Consider the following 18907-nt stretch of genomic DNA (forward strand, 5'->3'; position numbering starts at 1 on the left):
TTGATTTATTTATGTTAGTTGACAAATAATTGATAGCATCTGCGTTTTCCCAGCCTTCCCCCCTATTTCTCATCTCCATCTCACACCCGCACTTGCCTACCACCACCTCCTAATTGACAAATAAGGAAAACAAGCTATTGGAGCGAGGGAAGCCCAGGCACTGTGATCACATGACCGCTATGGTCACATCGCAGGTAGAGCAGAGCCCCCAGAAGGGCAGGAATCTTAGTGTACCTTGGTTAGGCACTTAGAACAGTACTGAGTGAAAAGTTGATGCTTGTTGGCCTCTTTGGACCACCTTTCTTCCCTTAGCATTACTGGAAAGGACTCCGAGCTAAGACAGGTAAAACCCCAGGTCCTTGTCGTAGCTCGGCGCCTAGAAAACTTCTCAAGATTTCCCCCTCCACAAAAGCCCTATATTTGTGTGCCTGAGAATGTGCCTCCGTTTCCTTACGTGTGTGGGGGTGGGGGTGAGAGCACGACTTTTAGGAGCTGGCTCCCTCCTTCCACCACAAGAGTCTGGGGGATTGAAGTCAGGTCGGGAGGGTTGGCAGGCGGGGTCTTCAGCCCCCGAGCTATCTCATCAGCCCAAGACAGCGGTCTAAAATGTACAGTTTGAGTCTGCCGCGGTGGCACACACGTCTAACCCCACCATTCTGGATGCGGAGGTCAGTGCACTTCTGCGAGTCTGAGACGAGCCGGTCTACCTACAGATACTCAGTTCAAGGCTGTGAGGCCGTGTCAAACATAAAGATAAAGCTGGAAAGACAACTCAGACCTTAAGAGCGTATGTCGCTCTTGAAGAGACCTTGCATTCGCTTCCAGCGCCTGTCTATACCTTCAGCTCTAGGGGCATCTGGGGACACCCGCGCTAATATGCGTGTATTTCTCCCCACATACAAACATGTATACCTAGTTAAAGACAAAATGTTTTTTAAAGAAATAAATTGTATAGCTTGTAACCTGAGTTGCAAGGTAGTGTGCTCCTTGCGTTCCAGACAGACCTGAGACAAAAGGGTTACAGCTACTAGGCAAGCCTGGGCTACACAGCAGGACAAGATCCACCCCCGGAAACTAAAGGTTACTTTGTTTGCATCTCCATGAACTCTTCAAAGGTTCATTTCAAGGAAAGTTGGCAAAGTTAGGCGCCTGAACAAGGTGCTTGGCACACAGTGGTCTTTAAGGAGATGCGTCCTGAAGGGAAAGGGCGGGACGGGACCCGGGAGGGCCAGCAGGGGGCATGCAGACACCTCGCTCTTGCGAAGACCTGGCAAATCCTGCTTGCGCCCGAGGTGACTAGGGTCAGGGGGCGTGGCCGAATAGGGGGCGTGGCCAGAAGAAAGGGCGGGTAATGGAGCAAGAGCTGATTGGCTGGCACTGCGAGCGCGGGAACAGGAGAACGTGTCAGAGCCGTGGCTGGCGCCCTGCCCCGGGTGCGCGTGCGCAAGGGCCCCTCGCCGCGCCGCCCTTTATCAACGCCTCCTCTGCTCGTGCCTGGCACCGCGTGGCGGGAACGTGGAGGGGCGTGGCCTCGCCTCAGGCGCTCTGGTGACTTCGAGCGGCAGCCTCGCGCCCTGCCATTCTGCGCTCGGTCCGCGCGTCGGGAGGCACGCGGTCTGCGTCCCCGGGACCCCGCGAGCCCCGCGAGCCCGCCGCGCGCCGGAGCCCTTCGGACTGTCGAAGCGAGGTGGGAGCCCAGCGCCGGAGCAGAAGTCGAGGCTTAACGCCATCTTGCACATCCTGAGGTGAGTGCTGGTGGCCGACGCGCGTGGGGCCCCGGCCGGCCGGAGGTGGCGGAGACCCGAGTGGTCCGAGCCAGCACCGTGCCCCGGGGTTGAGGCGGGCTCGTGCTGGAGGGAGCCCGGGCTGGGTTCTGGAAAGTTCTGAGGGCGGCGGCGTGGGCTCTCGGGTTCGCGGCTCGGCTCTGGGACGGAGACCCGAGTCGGCGTTCGAGGGGCGGAGGGCTCACTTGACAGGGGCTTGCGGTGTGGGCGGAGACCATGGAGGCGGGAAAGGACTCCGGGGTGTGGCGCGCTTCGGGGCTCCGAGGATTCATTTTAAAGCCCGGAGCTGCCCTCCTGCTCATCGCACGTAGGTTCGCGTCCCGCTGGGATGCGAGCGTGAGACCCACGATTTCCACGAAGGAAAGGAAATCACAGCGTCGGAAGGGTCAGGTTTAGAGCTTAGAGGTGTTTACGGCAGGGCGTGAAATGCATCCTCAAAAATTATTTTTTCGCCGGGTGGTGGCGCTCGCCTGTAATCCCAGCCCTTGGGAGGCAGAGGCAGGCGGATTTCTGAGTTCGAGGCCAGCCTGGTCTACAGAGTGAGTTCCAGGACAGCCAGGGCTACAGAGGACCTCTGGTAGGTCCTACCCATGCTCCTCCCCTTCTCTGAGAATGGGGAGAGCCCCTTGGGTATTCCCCCCCCCGTACATTTTTTTGGGGGTGAGGTCTTTGTGTGTGTGTGTGTGTGTGTGTGTTTTCTTTTAATACCCTGGATATTCTTCCTTCAGGATTTGGGATTTTCAGTGTTAAGGTCTGTGGTCTGAGCTTGCTGTGGTAATTCACAGATGAATTGCAATGAGTTGGAGTCCAGCCTGGGCTACATAAACCTGAGCTAATATAAAGTGATACTGTGTGGGGGGTTGGGGGGTAGTGTGTGGTTTGTGATCTTGATATTGGGAGCAAAGTTCTTGATATTAGGAGCAAAGTCCTATTTGAGGGTCAATAGTCAACATTTTGCACCTCCAGGATTTTAGTATTAGATTTTTCAGAATGTATAGGTTTAGGAAAGTCCTTTTGGGGATTTGGTCTTCTCTTTGGATTTTATTTATCTGTTTGTTCGTTTATTGGTGGCACTGGTTTTTATTTATTTTTTTGTCTGATTTTTTTTTTTTTTTTTTGAGACAGGGTTTTACTATGTAGCCCTGGCTGGCCAGGAACACACAGAAATCTAGCTGCCTCTGCTTCCAGAGTCCTGAGATTAAAGCCATGGGCCACCAATCCTGGTTGGATTTTTAAAAGATTATTGTATGTGTGTTTTGCCTGCATATATGTATGTGTAATACATGCATGGAGTTTCTGGAGTAGGACATCAATTCCCTGCAACTTGAGTTAGAGACAGTTGTGAGCCACCATGTGGAATCAAATCCAAGTCCCCTGGAAAAGCAGTCAGTGCTCTTAACCTTGAGCCTTTATCCAGCTCTCACTTTAGGCTTTTTAAAGAAATATTTATTTTATGCGGATTGGTGTTTTGCCTGCATGTTTGTTTATAAAGGTGCCAGATCTTGTGGAATTGGTACTACAGACTGTTGTGAGCTGCTATAGGGGTATTGGGAATTGAACCTGGGTCCTCTGGAAGAGCAGCCACTGCTCTTAATCTCTGAGCCATCACCCTTTTTTTTTTCAAGATAGGATTTCTCTGTGGAGCCTTGGTTGTCCTAGAACTCACTCTGTAGACCAGGCTGGCCCTGAACTCAGAGCTCTGCCGGCCTCTGTCTCCAGAGCGCTGGGTTTAAAGGCGTCACTTCCATGCCCAGTTCTCACTTGGGATTTTTTTTTTAATTACTTTTTTGTTTGTTTGTTTGGTTGGTTGGTTTTTTGGATTTTTGGATTTGCTTTTTTCAAGACAGGGTTTCTCTGTATAGTCCTGGCTGTCCTGGAACTCACTCTGTAGACCAGGCTGGCCTCGAACTCAGAAATCTGCCTGCCTCTGCCTCCCAGAGTGCTGGGATTACAGGCGTGCACCACCACCTCCTGGCTTTTAATTACTTATTTAATGTATATGAGTACACAGTAGCTGTCTTCAGACACCAGAAGAAGGCATCAGATCCCATGACAGATGGTTGTGAGCCACCATGTGGGTGCCGGGAATTGAACTCAGGACCTCTGTAGAGGTCTTAACCGCTGAGCCATCTCCCCAGCCCTCCTCACTTGGAATTTTTAAAGTCATTTTTCATCTATTAATATCATCATTTAGCTGGGTGTGGTAACACACCTCTTTAATTCCAACACTGGAGAGGTTGGGCTAGGCGAATCTCTATAAGTTCAAGTGCAGCCTGATTTACATAGTGAATTCTAGAACAGCCAGAGCTATTACAGAGAGACCCTGTCTCAAACACCCAAATACCCTCTTTTAGAGGTACACTTTTCAAGCTAGACAGTCTGTTTTTCAGCTTTTGGCATCCCATTATTGATATCTGAATTCTGAATCAATGTCTGGAAATTTGATGATTTTGTTTTTAAATACAATTATTGGGAGTGTAAATTTACCATTTGGGATTTGTGATTTTCTATTTAGAGTTTAGGGTTTTAATTTATGTTCCTGAGCCTATGGTTATGCCCTATTTTAGGAACACTAGGTACTTTTAAAATTGTACTGTGAGGGTCAGCAAGGTCATACGTTATTTGACCAACTCACTTTGGAGTCCTAAAGGTCTCTAAAAATTCTTTTTTCTCTTTGCAGATGTTGGGTTCAGACAAATTCTCGTGTTTCTCTGATCAGCACAGAGCTAATTCTCCGAGTGCTGCAGACAGGTAATTGTTCTCTATCTTCAGTACAGCCCTAGCCACTCGGAACAATAGTAACAACAAGATGTTACTAAACACTGTTTCTAGACTGTTTGTTTAGTCCTTCGATTGTATCCAATGATGATTACAGCCACTAGACAAGGAAGTAGGTGGGAATATTCCTGTCGTTTCCAGAGAGGGATCTGAGGTTATTTCAAGCTCTAACGTGCTTTGGTTTCTGTTGGTTGGTTGGTTGGTTGGTTGGTTGGTTGGTTGGTTGGTTGGTTGGTTTGAATGTGTTATCTATATGAGACGTCTCAAAAAAGAAAATAGTTAAATAGTTCAGGGTTAGCTAAAATAATGATAATCCTGAACTCACCAGCAGTCTCAGCTACCAGAGAGGTTGAGGCAGAAGGATCATGTGAGACCAAGAGTTTGAGATCAGCCTAGCTAGCATAGTGTGCCCAGTGGTAGCACTCCTCAAAAATTGTAGTCAAGAAGTAACTTGGAGCCTAGTTTATGACATTTTTCTCTTCATTCCTCCATTTAGATGACTAGAGTAAGTAGTTTCTGTGTGCACAAACATTTTGAGGAGGTGAACTAAAGATGCTGTCTGCTGTAGGAAGCCCTTTAAGTTCTTTCCATGGGTCTTAGAATACAGATAAAACTCCTTTGGACTGTGAGCCCGCAGGTCTCTGCCTCACCCAGGCTGTCTCCTCCAATCTTGTCTCCTTTGCTTGCATAGCTCCCGTGCTTAGGTTTTACTTTTCTTGAGTTCTCTTTGCTCCTTTATGCCACAGGGTCTTTCTACATGTTCTCTGCCTGGAGATTTATCTGTTCCTTCTCTTATCCTATAGACTAGGTTCTGGCCAGATTTAGTTCCTGAGGAAAGACTTCATTGGTTAGGCTGTAGTTCCAGGTAGCTAGCCACTTATTTTGTAGGTCAAAGCCTGCTATCACAGCATGTATAACCAAGAAACACTTCTTACCTTCATCCTTCATTAGAACCAGCCTGATGTCTGTTTGACGTGTACAGTCATTCACACTGAGCCTAGGTTTAAAATATCAAAGATGGAGTGGTTAGTAGCTAGATCAGTACAGTTCTTGGTATGCAAGGTTAAGGACCTGAGATTGGATCTCCAGCACTGCCATGTGGAGCTAAACCTGGAATGGAAGGGCTGTTTTGGTGTGGACAGGGTAGGCCATTTTGGGGAGAGCAGGGTATAAGAGCTAGCAACTGCAGGCCCTGAGGACAGTGTGAGGAGAATTGGTGGTAATACAAGCACTGTTTGAGCAGTGGGGTGGGGTGTAATGTGGGAAAGGATGTCTGCATCTTTATGGTTCCACCTGGTGGGGGAAGGGTGGAGCTGTGTATGTTCTATTGTGGGTGTCTCATGGATTATGCATTTGGTTGACTGGTGAGTTAACTGCTTCTTTCATGCCTGTGTTGAGAGGTCTTTAGCAAGCACACACTGACTTTCCAGAGTGTCATAGTCCATTGGACACAGTGAGAGACTACCTACCTTGTGTAGTGATGCTTGGTGAGTCTGAAAGAGCCAGAAAAGGAAGGGTACTATGAGCCACACAGAGCCTTTAAACTGAGCCCTCCCAGGAGTACAGTGAACACGTGTAATCCCAACACTTGGAAGACTAAGGAAGGAGGATTGATGAGTATGAGGCCCTCTTGGGTTACATAGCAAGATCCTATCTCAACAAGAAAACAGAAAAAAAAAAAAAAGAAAATTGCTTCATCTCAATGGCATGACCCTCAAGGTGTGAAACAAGGGGGTGGCAAGTCAGGTTTGTGTGTCAGGAAAGCTGCTGCCTCAGAGAACATGGATGAAGGAGGCCAGATAGGAGGCTGAGAGCCTTGTAAAGATGTGAAGACAGTCATGCAGGGATCATGGCTTTAACAAAAGCTGGGGGGAGGTGGAAGATGGCCAAGATTTGGGGACTCATTGGTCCAAGGAAGATAGGAGAATGATAAGTTCTCATGACACCTGAGACCCTGTCTTGCCTGTCCCAGAATCAAGGTAGAGGACAGTCTTGACATGAGACTGAAGGTTTGTGGACAGGTGGTGTACCTTAAAAGCTAGATGTGGTGACTCATGCCTATAATCTTAGCACTTGAGAGACTGAGGCAGTATGATCACCTTGTTTCCAAAGAAACTAAGTTTATTCTAGATGTCTTAACCAAAATTGGTTCTTATCCCCAAACAGGAAGGATAAGAAAAACCACACGAACAAGCTTCGAGAGCTGGCTTTGATGATCCCTGTGACCATGAAGACCAGAAACAAGAAGTACACCAAGGTATGGGGATTGAAGGAGAGGAGTAGGGTGGGAGGCAGGGTGTCAGAGCAGTGAGTGGGGGTCTTTCCTGGGAAATCCACAAAGACCCACCCAGAGATGGACTTGAAACTAGGAGTAGTCATGAGCTCTAAACAGGAATTCTGGGAGTCCATGATATCCCACGGGGGTTCTTTTTTTTTTTTTTTTAGAAGCCAAGTTCCTTATTCAGGGTCAGCAAGTGCTTTACCACTAACCTATATACCCCTAGCCCTGTGGGATTTTTTTAGGATAAGAGGTGGGGTTGGTAGAGCAGGACCTGGAGACAGTTCAGTCAGAACTCTTTATGAAAGCATGAGTACCTGAGGTCCCATCCCAGAACCCACAGAAAGCCATGTGTCATGAGGTAGGTGCCTTAGTACGTGCTTGTATTGGTTAGCCAATCTAGCCTAAATTTGCCAGTAAGCTCAGGTCACATTGAGAGTCCCTGTTTCAGAACCAAAACAAACCAACACTTTGTTTTGTCTCCAAACCCCTGAGGAATGACACTGAAGCTGGCCTCTGACCTCTGCATGTATGTTCACACCCACATGAGCATGCACACACACAGAAAGAGGCAAAGGGAACTGGGAGTAGAAAAAGTAGAGGCCGAGGTGACACATCAGCACTGGAGCCTGAGACTCTTCTGCCTTAGACACACAAGACCCTGGGTTCATAGAGACAGGGTCTTCTCCCCCCCCCCCCCCACACACACACATTATCTTTTCCTTTGGCAACTTTCAAAAGCCTCACACTCCTTGAAAACCATCAACAAGGTCTGTTCTACTCTGTTCTCCTATGGTCTTCTCCCCCTTTGACCCTCCTACCTCCCTCTTGCTTACAAAGATCACTATTACCTTGGACTCATGTGGATAACTCAAGTAATCTCTCCATCTCCAGGTCCTTAGCTCAGTAACAGCCGTAAAGTTCCCTTACCATATAAGGCAGCCTATTCATAGGCATGGGACCAGGATGTGGCTGCCTTTGGAACTGGGATGCTGACTATGGGGAAATTTTTCCATGTCCTCAAGCATTTGTATATTTGGTATGTATAGGTGATGTCATAGGATCCTGGGAAGCCGAGAGAAGAGGAAGACACAGTTCCTGCTCTCAAGGAATGAGTCTAGCATTTCATAATTGACAAACTGTCCACTTCCTTTAGAATTATCTCTAAGCAGAATCTCTGAGGCAGGTAGATCTCTGAGTTCAAGGCCAACCTGGTCTAGAGCAAGTTTCAGGACAGACAAAGTTATATAATAGACCTGTCTCAAAAAAAAATTAAAAAGAAAAATAATTGCTTTTGTTTTTGAGACAGGGTTTCTCTGTGTAGTTCTGGCTGGAACTCAGAGATCTGTCTGCTTGCTTCTGCCTCCTACTTCTGGGATTCAGGTGTGGGTTTCCATACCTGGCAACAAACTCACTTAAAAAATTCTATCTGTTTATTTTATGTGTATAAATGTTTGCCTAAATGCACACATGTACACCATGTGTGTGCCTGGTGTCTGTAAAGGTCAGAAGACATGTCAAATCCCCTGGAAGGAGAGTTACATGGAGTTATGCACCCCCATAACACCCCCAGTTCGGTGCTGGGAACTGCTCTTAACTGCTGAACTGCCTTTTCAGCCCCGGGTATCCTCACCTTTTAGTTTAAGAAATTCATGAAGAAGGCTGGGTGTGATGGTGCACACCTTTAATCCTAACAATCATAGGTAGAGGCAGGTGGATCTCTTTGAGTTCAAAGCTAGCCCTGGTCTACAGAGGCAGCCAGAGCTACATAATAAAATCCTGTTCAAAGACAGCACAACAACAAAAAAAAATCCATGCAGTTAAAAACAAAACAAAAAGGAAGAAATTTCTGAAGGAACAAATTGTTCATAAGTACCCAAGGAGATGTGGGAAGGAAGGGTTCGGGGACAGTGACAGTAAGAGACTGAGAATCCATCATTCCAGAGGCCCGGCCTTCAGTCACTGGTCACTCTGTGACAGCTTGTCTTTCTGAGATTTAGAAAGCTCTCTGTTGTAACAGTTTTAAGACCTATTGTAACTTGAGCTGGTCTCTGGGGTTACACCTTCCAATTGTAGCTACCAGGTCATGTTCCTAAAACATCAAGACTGAGCCTTCTAGCTGGGTGTGGAACTAATGTCTGTAATTCTAGCACCTGAGAGGCTGAAGCAGGGAATCACCAGTTACAGGCCAGCCTGAGGCACACAGTGAGACCCTTTCTCAAAACCAAACCAAAGCAGAAAACCAGAAACAGTTTTCTGTTTTGAAATCAGGGATGAGGATCTAAGCACCTTGGCATGAACAATTGTATGTATCTCTTTGCAGCCACAGGGACTTCATTGTAACTGTGGTCCAAGCCTGGGGTTAGAGATGCCAATCTAAGAAAGACTTACTGCTTTCTGCTTTCTGACCACTTGCTTCTCTTTCAATTCCTTAAGACCCCCCTGAAGACAATCTCATTCAAACATTGACTAAGCCCTTAAAAAACTGTGTGTATGTTTGTATTGGGGAGGTTCTCTCAGTCTGTCTTTTGACTCTCTTTATATGGGGTCTTGGTATTGTCCTAGAATTTACAATTCTCCTGTGTCAGCTTCCTGAGTACCGATTACTGGTGTGCTACAAAAGTGACTGGCTGATGATTTTTTTAAGTTATTTAGTGTCTGTTGTCCTTGCTGAGTTGTGTGTCCATGAAGGCACATTGTCTGTACTGCTTTTAGCTTTGTATATCTAGTAGTAGCAATTTGGGAAGCATTTAAATGGTGGTAGTAGTAGGGTAGGTGATGTCTGGCCATGGGCCAGGAGCACCCTATTGGGTGCTGTGAGAAATCTGCTTTCTTAAAAGTCCCTAGCTGAGCCACCTCAACATTCTCTGCCTTTAAACTACAGAAATGAGTTAGCTAAAGTCATGATTCAACGAGCTCAAGGTCAAAGGGAGAGAACTACATGGCAACAGATAACAGAAAGCAGTGTGGCAAATGTAGAGGTGGAAAGACAGGGTGTTTCAGAGTGCTGTGTTGGAAGATGACCCAGCACAGGCCAGTAGTCAGGAGGCGGCCATGTGAAGCTCAGAGGAGGAGTGGCAGGGAGAGGGGGTCATGGGAAGAGGAGGACCAGACAGGGAATCCAGTATAAGCAAAAGACCAGAAGCCAAACGGTATATGCTAGTAACTGGGACCTGGAGGCTAGCGCCCCTGAGCTCCAGCTCTGTCTCCTTAGGTCTCCAAACCCCATTGTGCTCAACCTCAGTCTTCAGCTGGCTGTCTAGGACAAGCTAGGGCTAGACAGCAGAATAGGTGAAGCTCTGCCGGATGCAGCATTGCTGGTTATACGTGGACACTAGGGCTTGAGACCTCTTGTGTCTGTTCCTCAGGAGCCTCACATTGTCCTGGTCCCTGACCCTTGTGCAAGGCAGGAGGGTCTTACAGTATGCATGCTAGGCTGGCTTCCAACTCATGATCCTGCTACCTCTGCCTCTGGAGGAGCTGGGATGACAGGTGTGCAATGTGTCCCACTCTCAACCCTGTCTGTACAGAAGGAGATCCTGCTGCGCGTCCTGCACTATATCCACTACCTCCAGAGAAACATTGATATGGCCAAGGCCTTGCTCAAGCTGCACAGCAGCGATGGCAAAGGTGGGTTTGTGGGTAAGCAGCTCCACCTCCAGTGTCTTTATACACATCTTCTTGTGTCAGGGAAACCAATTGGCTCTCTTCCCCTTCCTGGTGAAGGGGCTACATCAGAGAGGAGGGAGGTGTTGTGGGAGAACCAGATATATGGCTCACACCTGTTACTTCAGCATTCAGAGACTGGGGCAGGAAGACTGCACTGAGTTCAAGGTTAGCCAAGGCTACACAATGAGTTCCAGCCCAGTCTATCCTACAGAGCAAGACCCAGTCTCAGTGAAACAAAGCAAAATACAAACACTGTGTTTTGGAGTTTGGAGGAGGAAGCCTGGAAGGTTGGCCTTCAGGGACAGCATAAGGGAACCCTGGCAGACTGCAGAACAACCCTGAGCATGTGTATCAGGAAACTTAGTGTTTGGGGACAGGCAAACAGCAGATGCGACTAGAGGAGATAGATGCTGCACTGAGTGGGTTGATGCATACCTTTCCCAAGCCAGATCCTGATTCAAACTCTGCTGTGACCATAGCCCCTCAGGCTTCAGTCCTGAAATCTGGAATTTGGGAACCCACCAGCACTTTCCTTCGGTGTATGTCATGGGAATCAAAGATATTAATACAGACAACATGGGGGCTGCAGCACACAGCTACCGAGCACTGTCCAGTGGCTGGTGTGGAACACTTAGACAGGAAGAGGCTGCAGGCACAGAGGCTAGCACAGAGAGATAGGGTCTGTGGCCCGCAGAGGGGCGGACCTGAGAGGTATTAGAAGAGTCAACCAGGGCATGCTTCACATGAATTTGCTTTTGTTTTTATTTGTCCTTATTTATTTATTTTTGAGGTAGAGTCCTACTACATAGCCCAGACTAGTGTCGACCTTGCAGTTAGCCTTTCTGCCTTAGCTCTCTAAGTGCTGCCTGCCCTCTCCTTTGACTTCTCGGCTGGGCAGCAGTAGACCTCAGCTTCCTTGTTGGTGAAGTCTGCCTGAAAACCTTCCCTCCCACCCAGGGCAGGAAAGCCTTGTCTGGGAGGAGAAGGATGTGCCAGACCAGGAGCGGGTCTGATCTATGGCCTCTCCACTCCCAGGGCTGGGTTGTAACCCATCTGCTGGCCAGACACGGCGGCAACACTCTACTCCCTCCAGCTCTCAGAAGCCGTGCCTTTGGAGCGCCTCTTCAAAACCTCAAAAAAAGAAGTTTACCCGAGTATCGGGTATGTGTGGTCTATGGCAGCACAGGGGACCGCGCGCATACAGAGTAGGCTCCTTCTCCAGAAACACACTGGGTCAGACCCCACCAATCTATATCTGAATCCACTCCCAGGCCTTCATGGGCTTCCATTTCTTCCTCATTGGGACAGGCAACAGCAGTTCAGCCCCTCTCAAGGGTACAGAAAAGCCTGAGAAGATACTGCCAGGCAGAGCTTATATCAGAAGCACTGGCAAGGCCCAAGTAGGATGCTGCTGTCATTGATCTGCCCTGAGCTAGGCATATAGGGAGGCAGGGTGGTCGTAAGATTGGGATGTAGAGGCTGCGAGTCCTGGCTCTAGCCCAACCTCACCACACCCTTGCTTCCCAATCCCTTGAGGCCTTCAGAGCCCATACCTGTGAAATGGGGCTATGGCCTGTCTAACCACTAGTCTCTAGTCACAACTGTACACTGCAATTATTTGAGGTGCTTAGAAACTTCCTAAGTGTTTGGAAGTGGCCTGGTGTGGCATGTCATACCAAGTGCATTTTGCTATTAAAGCTCAGAGTTGCATACACAGAGTTGGCTCAGTGAGCTCTATTTGAAGAGCTGGGCACACCTGGGATGCTGGGAGTGCCAGGACAAACAATGTCCTGGAATGTGTCATCCCAGAGCAGAATCCCTACCTGAGCCAAATTCGGAGGCATTGCAGTGCCTCCACCGAGCCCTCTGATTCCCGTCTCTACTCTCTCAGAGCGTCCAGCCTGGCCCTATAAGCCTCGACGCTCTCTAACTCTGGACCAGGCTGAAAATCCTATCACCGTACATCCAGGCCTAAAGGAAGAAAATGAGGAAGGTGCCACCTATCCGGGAGACCTCAGCCCTAGCACCTACCCCACAACTGAACCGTCTGTGTCTGAAGGCGATGGACAAGGGGCCCAGCTGGTATTCTTGGACATGGCTCAGAACATCGTTGCCTATGACATCACAAGTTGGTGCCTTTCCTTAGAAGGAAGTTCCTTTGTTATTTGCACGTGTTCTTTCTCTGCCCCCCCCCACCCCCCGTGTGTGTACATGCGCGTGTGTATTTGTTCTCTTTCACAGACTCTGCTCTGGACAGTCTTATCACCTAGGCATACATCCTCAAATGGGATGACACTGCCTCTCACAGCATGGGGATTTCATTCCCAGTTCCCCTTTCTTGTGTCAGGCTCTGTAAGAGAGGGACAAGATTGGGGTCACCTTTGTGTGTACACCTCAGGCCTCAAATCTGGGGATGGGACAGCATATGCCTATTGGGCTTTTCTGAAGCCAGACTGTCCCTTACCCTGTCACTGTATCAGAGGGGAGAATGGGTTGAGATGCCTCAAAGAACAGGAGAGCAGGTAGGAATGTAAGTACTGGCCTCGAACTCGCTCTAAGGCTGTCAAGTGCCCAGTTCCTCTCCATCATGCTCCCCAGTTGTTCATGCACCCCTCTAGGCTAGGCCATAAGGTAATGTGCCTGTGCACAGTAGTGACTAAAGTCTCACTCCAGTGATGGAATTCCCCACGTTTCCAGGGCCATCCAGACTAGAATGCCCTGGTCCCAGAAGAGGCATCCTCTTCTTGCTAGCTGTGTGACTCAGGGATAAACCTGCCATCTCATTTGGCAGTGACTGGGCTAACCCATTGGTCTAATGGTGTTGTACATCAGTAAAACACTCACAGGGCTGGGGACAGGGCCAGGACTCTTGTGTGCCATCATGAGATCTTATTGTCATGGCATTGTTATTCCATGTTAAAGATCTGATCTGCTGGCAGCTTCTGATAGAGATATGAGTCAGTTCTGGGGTGACTCATGCACTCCAGCTTCAGCCAGGCACCTTGTCTGGTCCCTCTCCTTCCCCCTGTCATGGAGCCCTGGGATCTGGCCCATATTCAGGCATACACCTTACTCTGACACCCCCTCCTCCAGGTGCTCATACTGTAGAAGTCCAGGATGGAGAGCCTAATGCTGACATCAAGGTTCAGAGGTCCTATTTCCTCACCAGTGCACAGCCCTGTGTCAGGTAAGGAAACCCCAGAGTGCCATTGGCTGGGGCTGTATCAACGCACTATGAGAAATGGCTTTCCAGTCTCTGCCGGGCTCCCTGAATGGCACTCTGGGCCCAGCTGCATGCTGGCTGGTGCAGATCCCAGGAAGGTCTGGCTTCCCACTTTCTAAACTGGTGTTGTCACCTGCCTCTTGTTCCCTCCCAGCCTGTTCTCATCCATTGTGTGCAGCTCTAATAAATACTTTGGCTGATCAGTGGGGCTTGAAAGCCCCTGACCCAAGGTAGAGACCAGACCTCTTCCTTGGCATTGGAGAATGTGACCTGTTTCACCATGTCAGTCCTCTCTTGCTTTTACCACAACCTTCCACTAAACAGCCTGAGTGTTCTCCAGTCCCCACACAACCTGCTCTGACCGCGCTGTCCTTGTCCCTCTGCTTGGAGCATCTGCTTCTCTGTTTAACTTGGGAAACTACTCTCTCTCCTACGTGCCTTCCTATCTTCCTTAGAATCTCCCCCGTGGGCTCCCTTTTGTTTTCAGCATCTGTTTACCAGTTCATTTTCTACACAAGACTTGAAGCTCTTTGGGGGCAGAAGCCTAGCTGATGGGATTCCCTGGGGCTTCATGCAGTTAGCCATGTGAGCTCAGTCCAGGGCTCTGTGTCTTCCTGATTCCAATTCTTGCAGGCAGAAGCTATTCTTGTGTACTTCCAGTGAGGCAGACAAAGAAGCCCCAGACACTGACCCCTGGCTTCCTGTTTGGACCTCCGAGGACAGCCCCAATGGTGATTACAAGTTCTCTCCTTGTAGGTTTTGAGCCTTCTGAACTTTCCTCGCCAAAGGATTTCTTTGGCAGGAAAATCAGGAAGAAGGCTGGGGATCTTCTAAGCACAGGGATGGAAAACACTATGCCTAGTGACATTTAGCCCCTGGTCACTATGCCAGGCATTGCTAATCAATCCCTGCTTTTCCTTGAGCCAGCTACTGCAGAACCTTTTAAACTCGGAGCTATGGGTCGCTAAGGTCAATCTGCTGGCCTAGGCACACTGTGATAATTTTTCCTTTTTTGTTGATGTGTTGCCAGGCAATGTGCCTTTAATTTCCTATACCACCTCGACTCTGAATTGCAGTCTCCTTTCCCCAGTGTCTGATGCTATTTCCTCAAAGCTTGCTGCTGCATTGAGGGTTGATCACATACCTGAGTGCCTTGATCCTTTGCAGGGAGCCCACTGGCTTTGGGGTCTTCCCAGATCAATACCTGGCATGTGGCAAATTACCTGAATGAGATCTTAGGAGTCAGCTCTTCCCTCTTCAGCTCCCCAAGCAAAATCCTGCCAGATCATGTCCTGGAGGATGGCACCTACTTTCTGAATGAAGGTGGGCTATGGGAGTGGGAGGAGCCTCATTTAGTCACAAAACATGGGTCACCCACCCATCAAAAATACTTGGGCCTGAGTTGAGCCCAATGGATTCCCAGAGGGCCTTGAGGAGCCTACAGTTCCTCACAACGCAGGGACTACTAGGCCATGTAGTGAGGGGGAGGCGCCAAAAAGCTGTCACTGTGCCCTTAGCTGGCCTGTGAGTGAGACTTGGACACAGGCTGGAAATTCCAAAGGGGAGACAGTGGAAATGCAGGGCAGGGGCTATCTGGGTGCAGTCAGAAAGCCTAGTCCTGCCAGTGCTCTGCTCACAGGTCTTTTGGAGTCTTCACCTGCTGCCTGTGAAGTTGAGGGCCCACAGGAGAAGGTAGGCTCTGGCTTCTGGCTTGTCTCCCTCATCGTGCACCCCACACCTTTGTCTCTCCCAGAGTTACTGCCTCCGTCCTCACCACCCACCTTTGAGTTCACTGTTGCCCATAAGGGGCCTGGGAAAGGCGTGCCTAAGATCACAGCTACTCCTCAAGCAGGGCAGGGTGGGAGAGGCGGGAGGGGCTTCTCTCATCTCCCATGGTTTACTCACAGTGTCCCTATGTTTGACACGGGGTTTCTTGGATCCCATGCTGACGTCAAACTCTCAATCCTCCTGCCTCAGCCTTCAGAGAGCTTAGATTACAGAAATGTACCAATTTAGTTTGGCAAATAAGTCTCAATTCCCTGAGTGTGGGATTTACCCACAGTGGGTAGTTGTATCTTGGACCTCATGGTGACTGAAACTCATAAAGAGAGAATCCATTGGTGTCCTCCAACTTTGTGTTGGCTTCCAGCTTAGCCATAGGAGGAAGCAGGGGAGAGGGAGGACTAATCAGCTGGGACTGGGGCTGAGGGCCATGCAGATAGGAGGGGCATCTCTGTCTTCCAGCTAAAGCGCTCTGCTCTCAGTTTCCTCATTGATGCCACCAGGCCCTTGCTTAGGACATTAAAACCAAGGTTCCTGAGTTTCCAGGGGTGTGGAGTCAGACGAGGGTGTCTAACCTAAGCTGTTTCTAATGTCCTGCGTATCTTGTCAGTGTCTTCTTCCTCATCTGATCCAGGAAGTATCCTCTGAAGGCCCCACAGGCCCACCTAACTTCCAATCCTCTGTTTCACTGGACCACTGCTACCTGTCCCTGAATGAGAATGTCAAAGTGCTGTCCAACTGTGACTCCAGCTCAGAGTCCACAGACACACAGTCCCTGTGGGGACAGGAGGAGGTGAGAAGGGTGGCCATCTACCCAAGGACAACAGGGGTCTTCTCCCTTGCTCATCTTTCTGTCCTGCAGCAGGCCAACCCTGAAGGATTGCAGACCTCAAGTGATGAGGACAGAGACTACACATGGACACCTACCCGGCGGTCTTCTGGCCTGCCGGTAGCCGGCAAGAAGATCAAGAAGGTCCAGGCAAGCCAGGGCCCCGTGAAGCCCAAAGACAGCAGAAAAGCCTGCCCTGGCCAGGTGAAGAAAAAGTGTGTTAATGGTTTCATCATGTTCTGCAGGATGAACCGGAAGCAGTACATCCGGTGGGTGAGGGTACCCAGGTTTTTAAAAGTATAAAGGGCTTACCATCCCCACGTGCACCCCAAGACCATGTGGCCCCACTGCTGAGCCTTCCCATCCTATGCAGCAGACCCAAGGGCCAACTTGAGACATCAGGGTAAAGGAAATTAATTGGACTTTGTCATCTTCAAGAAAACTGCCATCAGGAGGGGCTGATCTGGGCTGAATCAGTCCTGCCTCTCTCTCTTGAGCTGTCACCTCCTGCATGCCAGGCCACATTGGTAGCAGGTTGTCCTCAGGAGGTTCAGGCTCAGTCCTGCCAGATGCCCTAGAAGTCTCATTTCCGTGGGGTTGACTTAGATCAGGTGCCAGCCATAGACCTGTCACTGGGATGAGCACTAGCACTAGGAGCTGGTTGCCTTCACTGGAAGGACGGGTGTGGGGAGGGGCAGTTCGGGAGCCTGTGAAGTGGCTGCAGGTCATTCATGCTTTGGGAGATGTGTATCTTCCTTGCATCAGTCTAGAGTGTAACAAGGTACTGGAAAGCTGGTGACAGGAACAATGCTAAGGGCCATAGTGTGGCCATTGTGACCTCCTCCTTCCTGTACCAGAGCCTGTCCTGGAACAGCATCCACAGCTGCCACCAAGGATCTGGCTCAACTGTGGCGAGGCATGACTCCAGAGGAAAAGAAACCATACTGGTGAGAAATACCTTCTAGAAGGCATGGGAAGACTATGGGCCCCAGCCTGTGACCCTCACCCCTCACAACCTCAGGGCTTTGGTAACAGGTTGGGGCTTTCCCTTTGTCTATGTGTGTGCATGCACATGCATGCAGAGACCAGAACAGAGCATCAGATGTCTTCCTTCTGCTTTTTGCCTCATTGCCTTGAGGCAAGGCCTCCCATGGAATGGGAAACTGGGCTTCACAGCCAGATGACTGGACAGAGTTCTTGGGATCCACCTGCCTTTGTTCCCAATGCTGCAAAGCAGGTGCACACAGCCAGGCACAGTTCTTTACATGGGTACCAGTGACTCAAACTCGCAGCCAGGAGCACATGTGTTCTTATTTACTGAGTATCTCCCCAGGCCCCAGATCACAAGTTTTACAACTTGGGAGGTTACAGGTAAAGAATGCCATCTGCAGCTGGTAAGAATGAGCTTTCCTGGGTCTCGGGCCTGTTGCCTCCACTTCTGCTTTGACACACAGAGTATCTGTTATTTTCCTGTTGCTTGGCCTCTTCTGTCTCTTGTCTTACTCATCCTTCCCAAATTCTGACCCCTCCACCAGCCTCAAGGGCTCACCCTTGCTCATTTCCAGACTAGCCAAACCCCTCACAGCTGTGTGACAAGCTGGCGGGGTCCAGGCTAGGTTATTAGGCCCTGGAGGCCCAAGGGAGACTGGCCCCAAAGGGACCAAAGAGAGTTCTGGCCCCCTCAAGCCCAGTATTGGTCACTGCTGGGGACAGAGAACTAGTGGAGGGGCCTAGGAGCCGAGCGTGAGGAACCTCCATCTGTCCCCAGCACTAAGGCACGCAGGTTCAGCCGCCAGCACAACCGCATTGTGAAGCAGGAGAGCTCCAGCAGTGAGGACGACGATGGGGAGACCCTCAAGCCTTTCTACCAGCTGCTGGCTGAGAAGGCCCAAGTGTCTCTGGGCCTCCCCTCACTGCCCACCTCTCACTGCCAGTGAGAGGGGCAGCCCCTGCTGGGCTCTGCCACCTGCTTAGCTCCCAGGTCCTCTAAAATTTGAGGCCCCTGGGCCTCAGACCCACTGCTGTGGGTCCCCTGCCCAGTCCCCCAGCTTCCACACCAGAGAGGAAATGTATTTACTGACCCAAGGCTCTGCCTTCTGCCTTGTGCACAGCCCTGCCCTCTAGCCCGACCTACATCTATTCTTATAAGATGGGCACCCTAGATGAAATGTAGAGCCTCCCTCTGCCCCCAGAACCACACGGTCTCAGTCCAGTCTCACTTCATCCTTCCCTGCTCTGTAAATGAAGTGAAACCTTTTACCAACAGCAGGAGAAGGAATGTTGTGTCCAGGATCTCTTGGCCATGAGTGGACTTTCCACATATCAAATCCAGAGCCTTTTGCTTCTGTACTTTGACACCCACCCCCATGAGCCTACAGGTCTGAACTCAAACCCTTCCCCCAGAAGTCCAGTATTGGGATATAGTGACCCATGTTTATAATTCCAACACTCAGGAAGCTGAGGCAGGAAGCTGGGATCTGAGGCCAGCCTGGGCTATATAAAACATGATTCCCATCTCACAACCCAAACAAGAGAAACAAGCCACAGCCTCTGGCTGGCCTTTG

The 18907-nt window shown here is 49.7% G+C and overlaps 1 protein-coding gene across 2 annotated transcripts; it reads left to right on the top strand.

Moving 5' to 3' along the window:
* The first annotated feature begins 4464 nt into the window (after positions 1-4464).
* Meiosin (meiosis initiator) lies at positions 4465-18907 on the top strand. Of its 2 annotated transcripts, XM_052171956.1 has the most exons (13): positions 4465-4535; positions 6729-6819; positions 10371-10470; positions 11545-11670; positions 12401-12637; positions 13603-13696; positions 14357-14463; positions 14900-15055; positions 15372-15424; positions 16149-16307; positions 16377-16612; positions 17201-17290; positions 18112-18907. In XM_052171956.1, the coding sequence occupies exons 1-13, from the start codon at positions 4465-4467 to the stop codon at positions 18278-18280; spliced, it is 1689 nt and encodes a 562-aa protein (XP_052027916.1). In that variant the 3' UTR covers positions 18281-18907. The 2 variants fall into 2 exon arrangements, with proteins under 2 accessions (XP_052027916.1, XP_052027915.1); XM_052171955.1 differs by having other exon boundaries at positions 10371-10482; positions 16149-16612.

This window comes from Apodemus sylvaticus, chromosome 1 (genome assembly GCF_947179515.1).
Source record: "Apodemus sylvaticus chromosome 1, mApoSyl1.1, whole genome shotgun sequence".
Classification (NCBI taxonomy): domain Eukaryota; kingdom Metazoa; phylum Chordata; class Mammalia; order Rodentia; family Muridae; genus Apodemus; species Apodemus sylvaticus.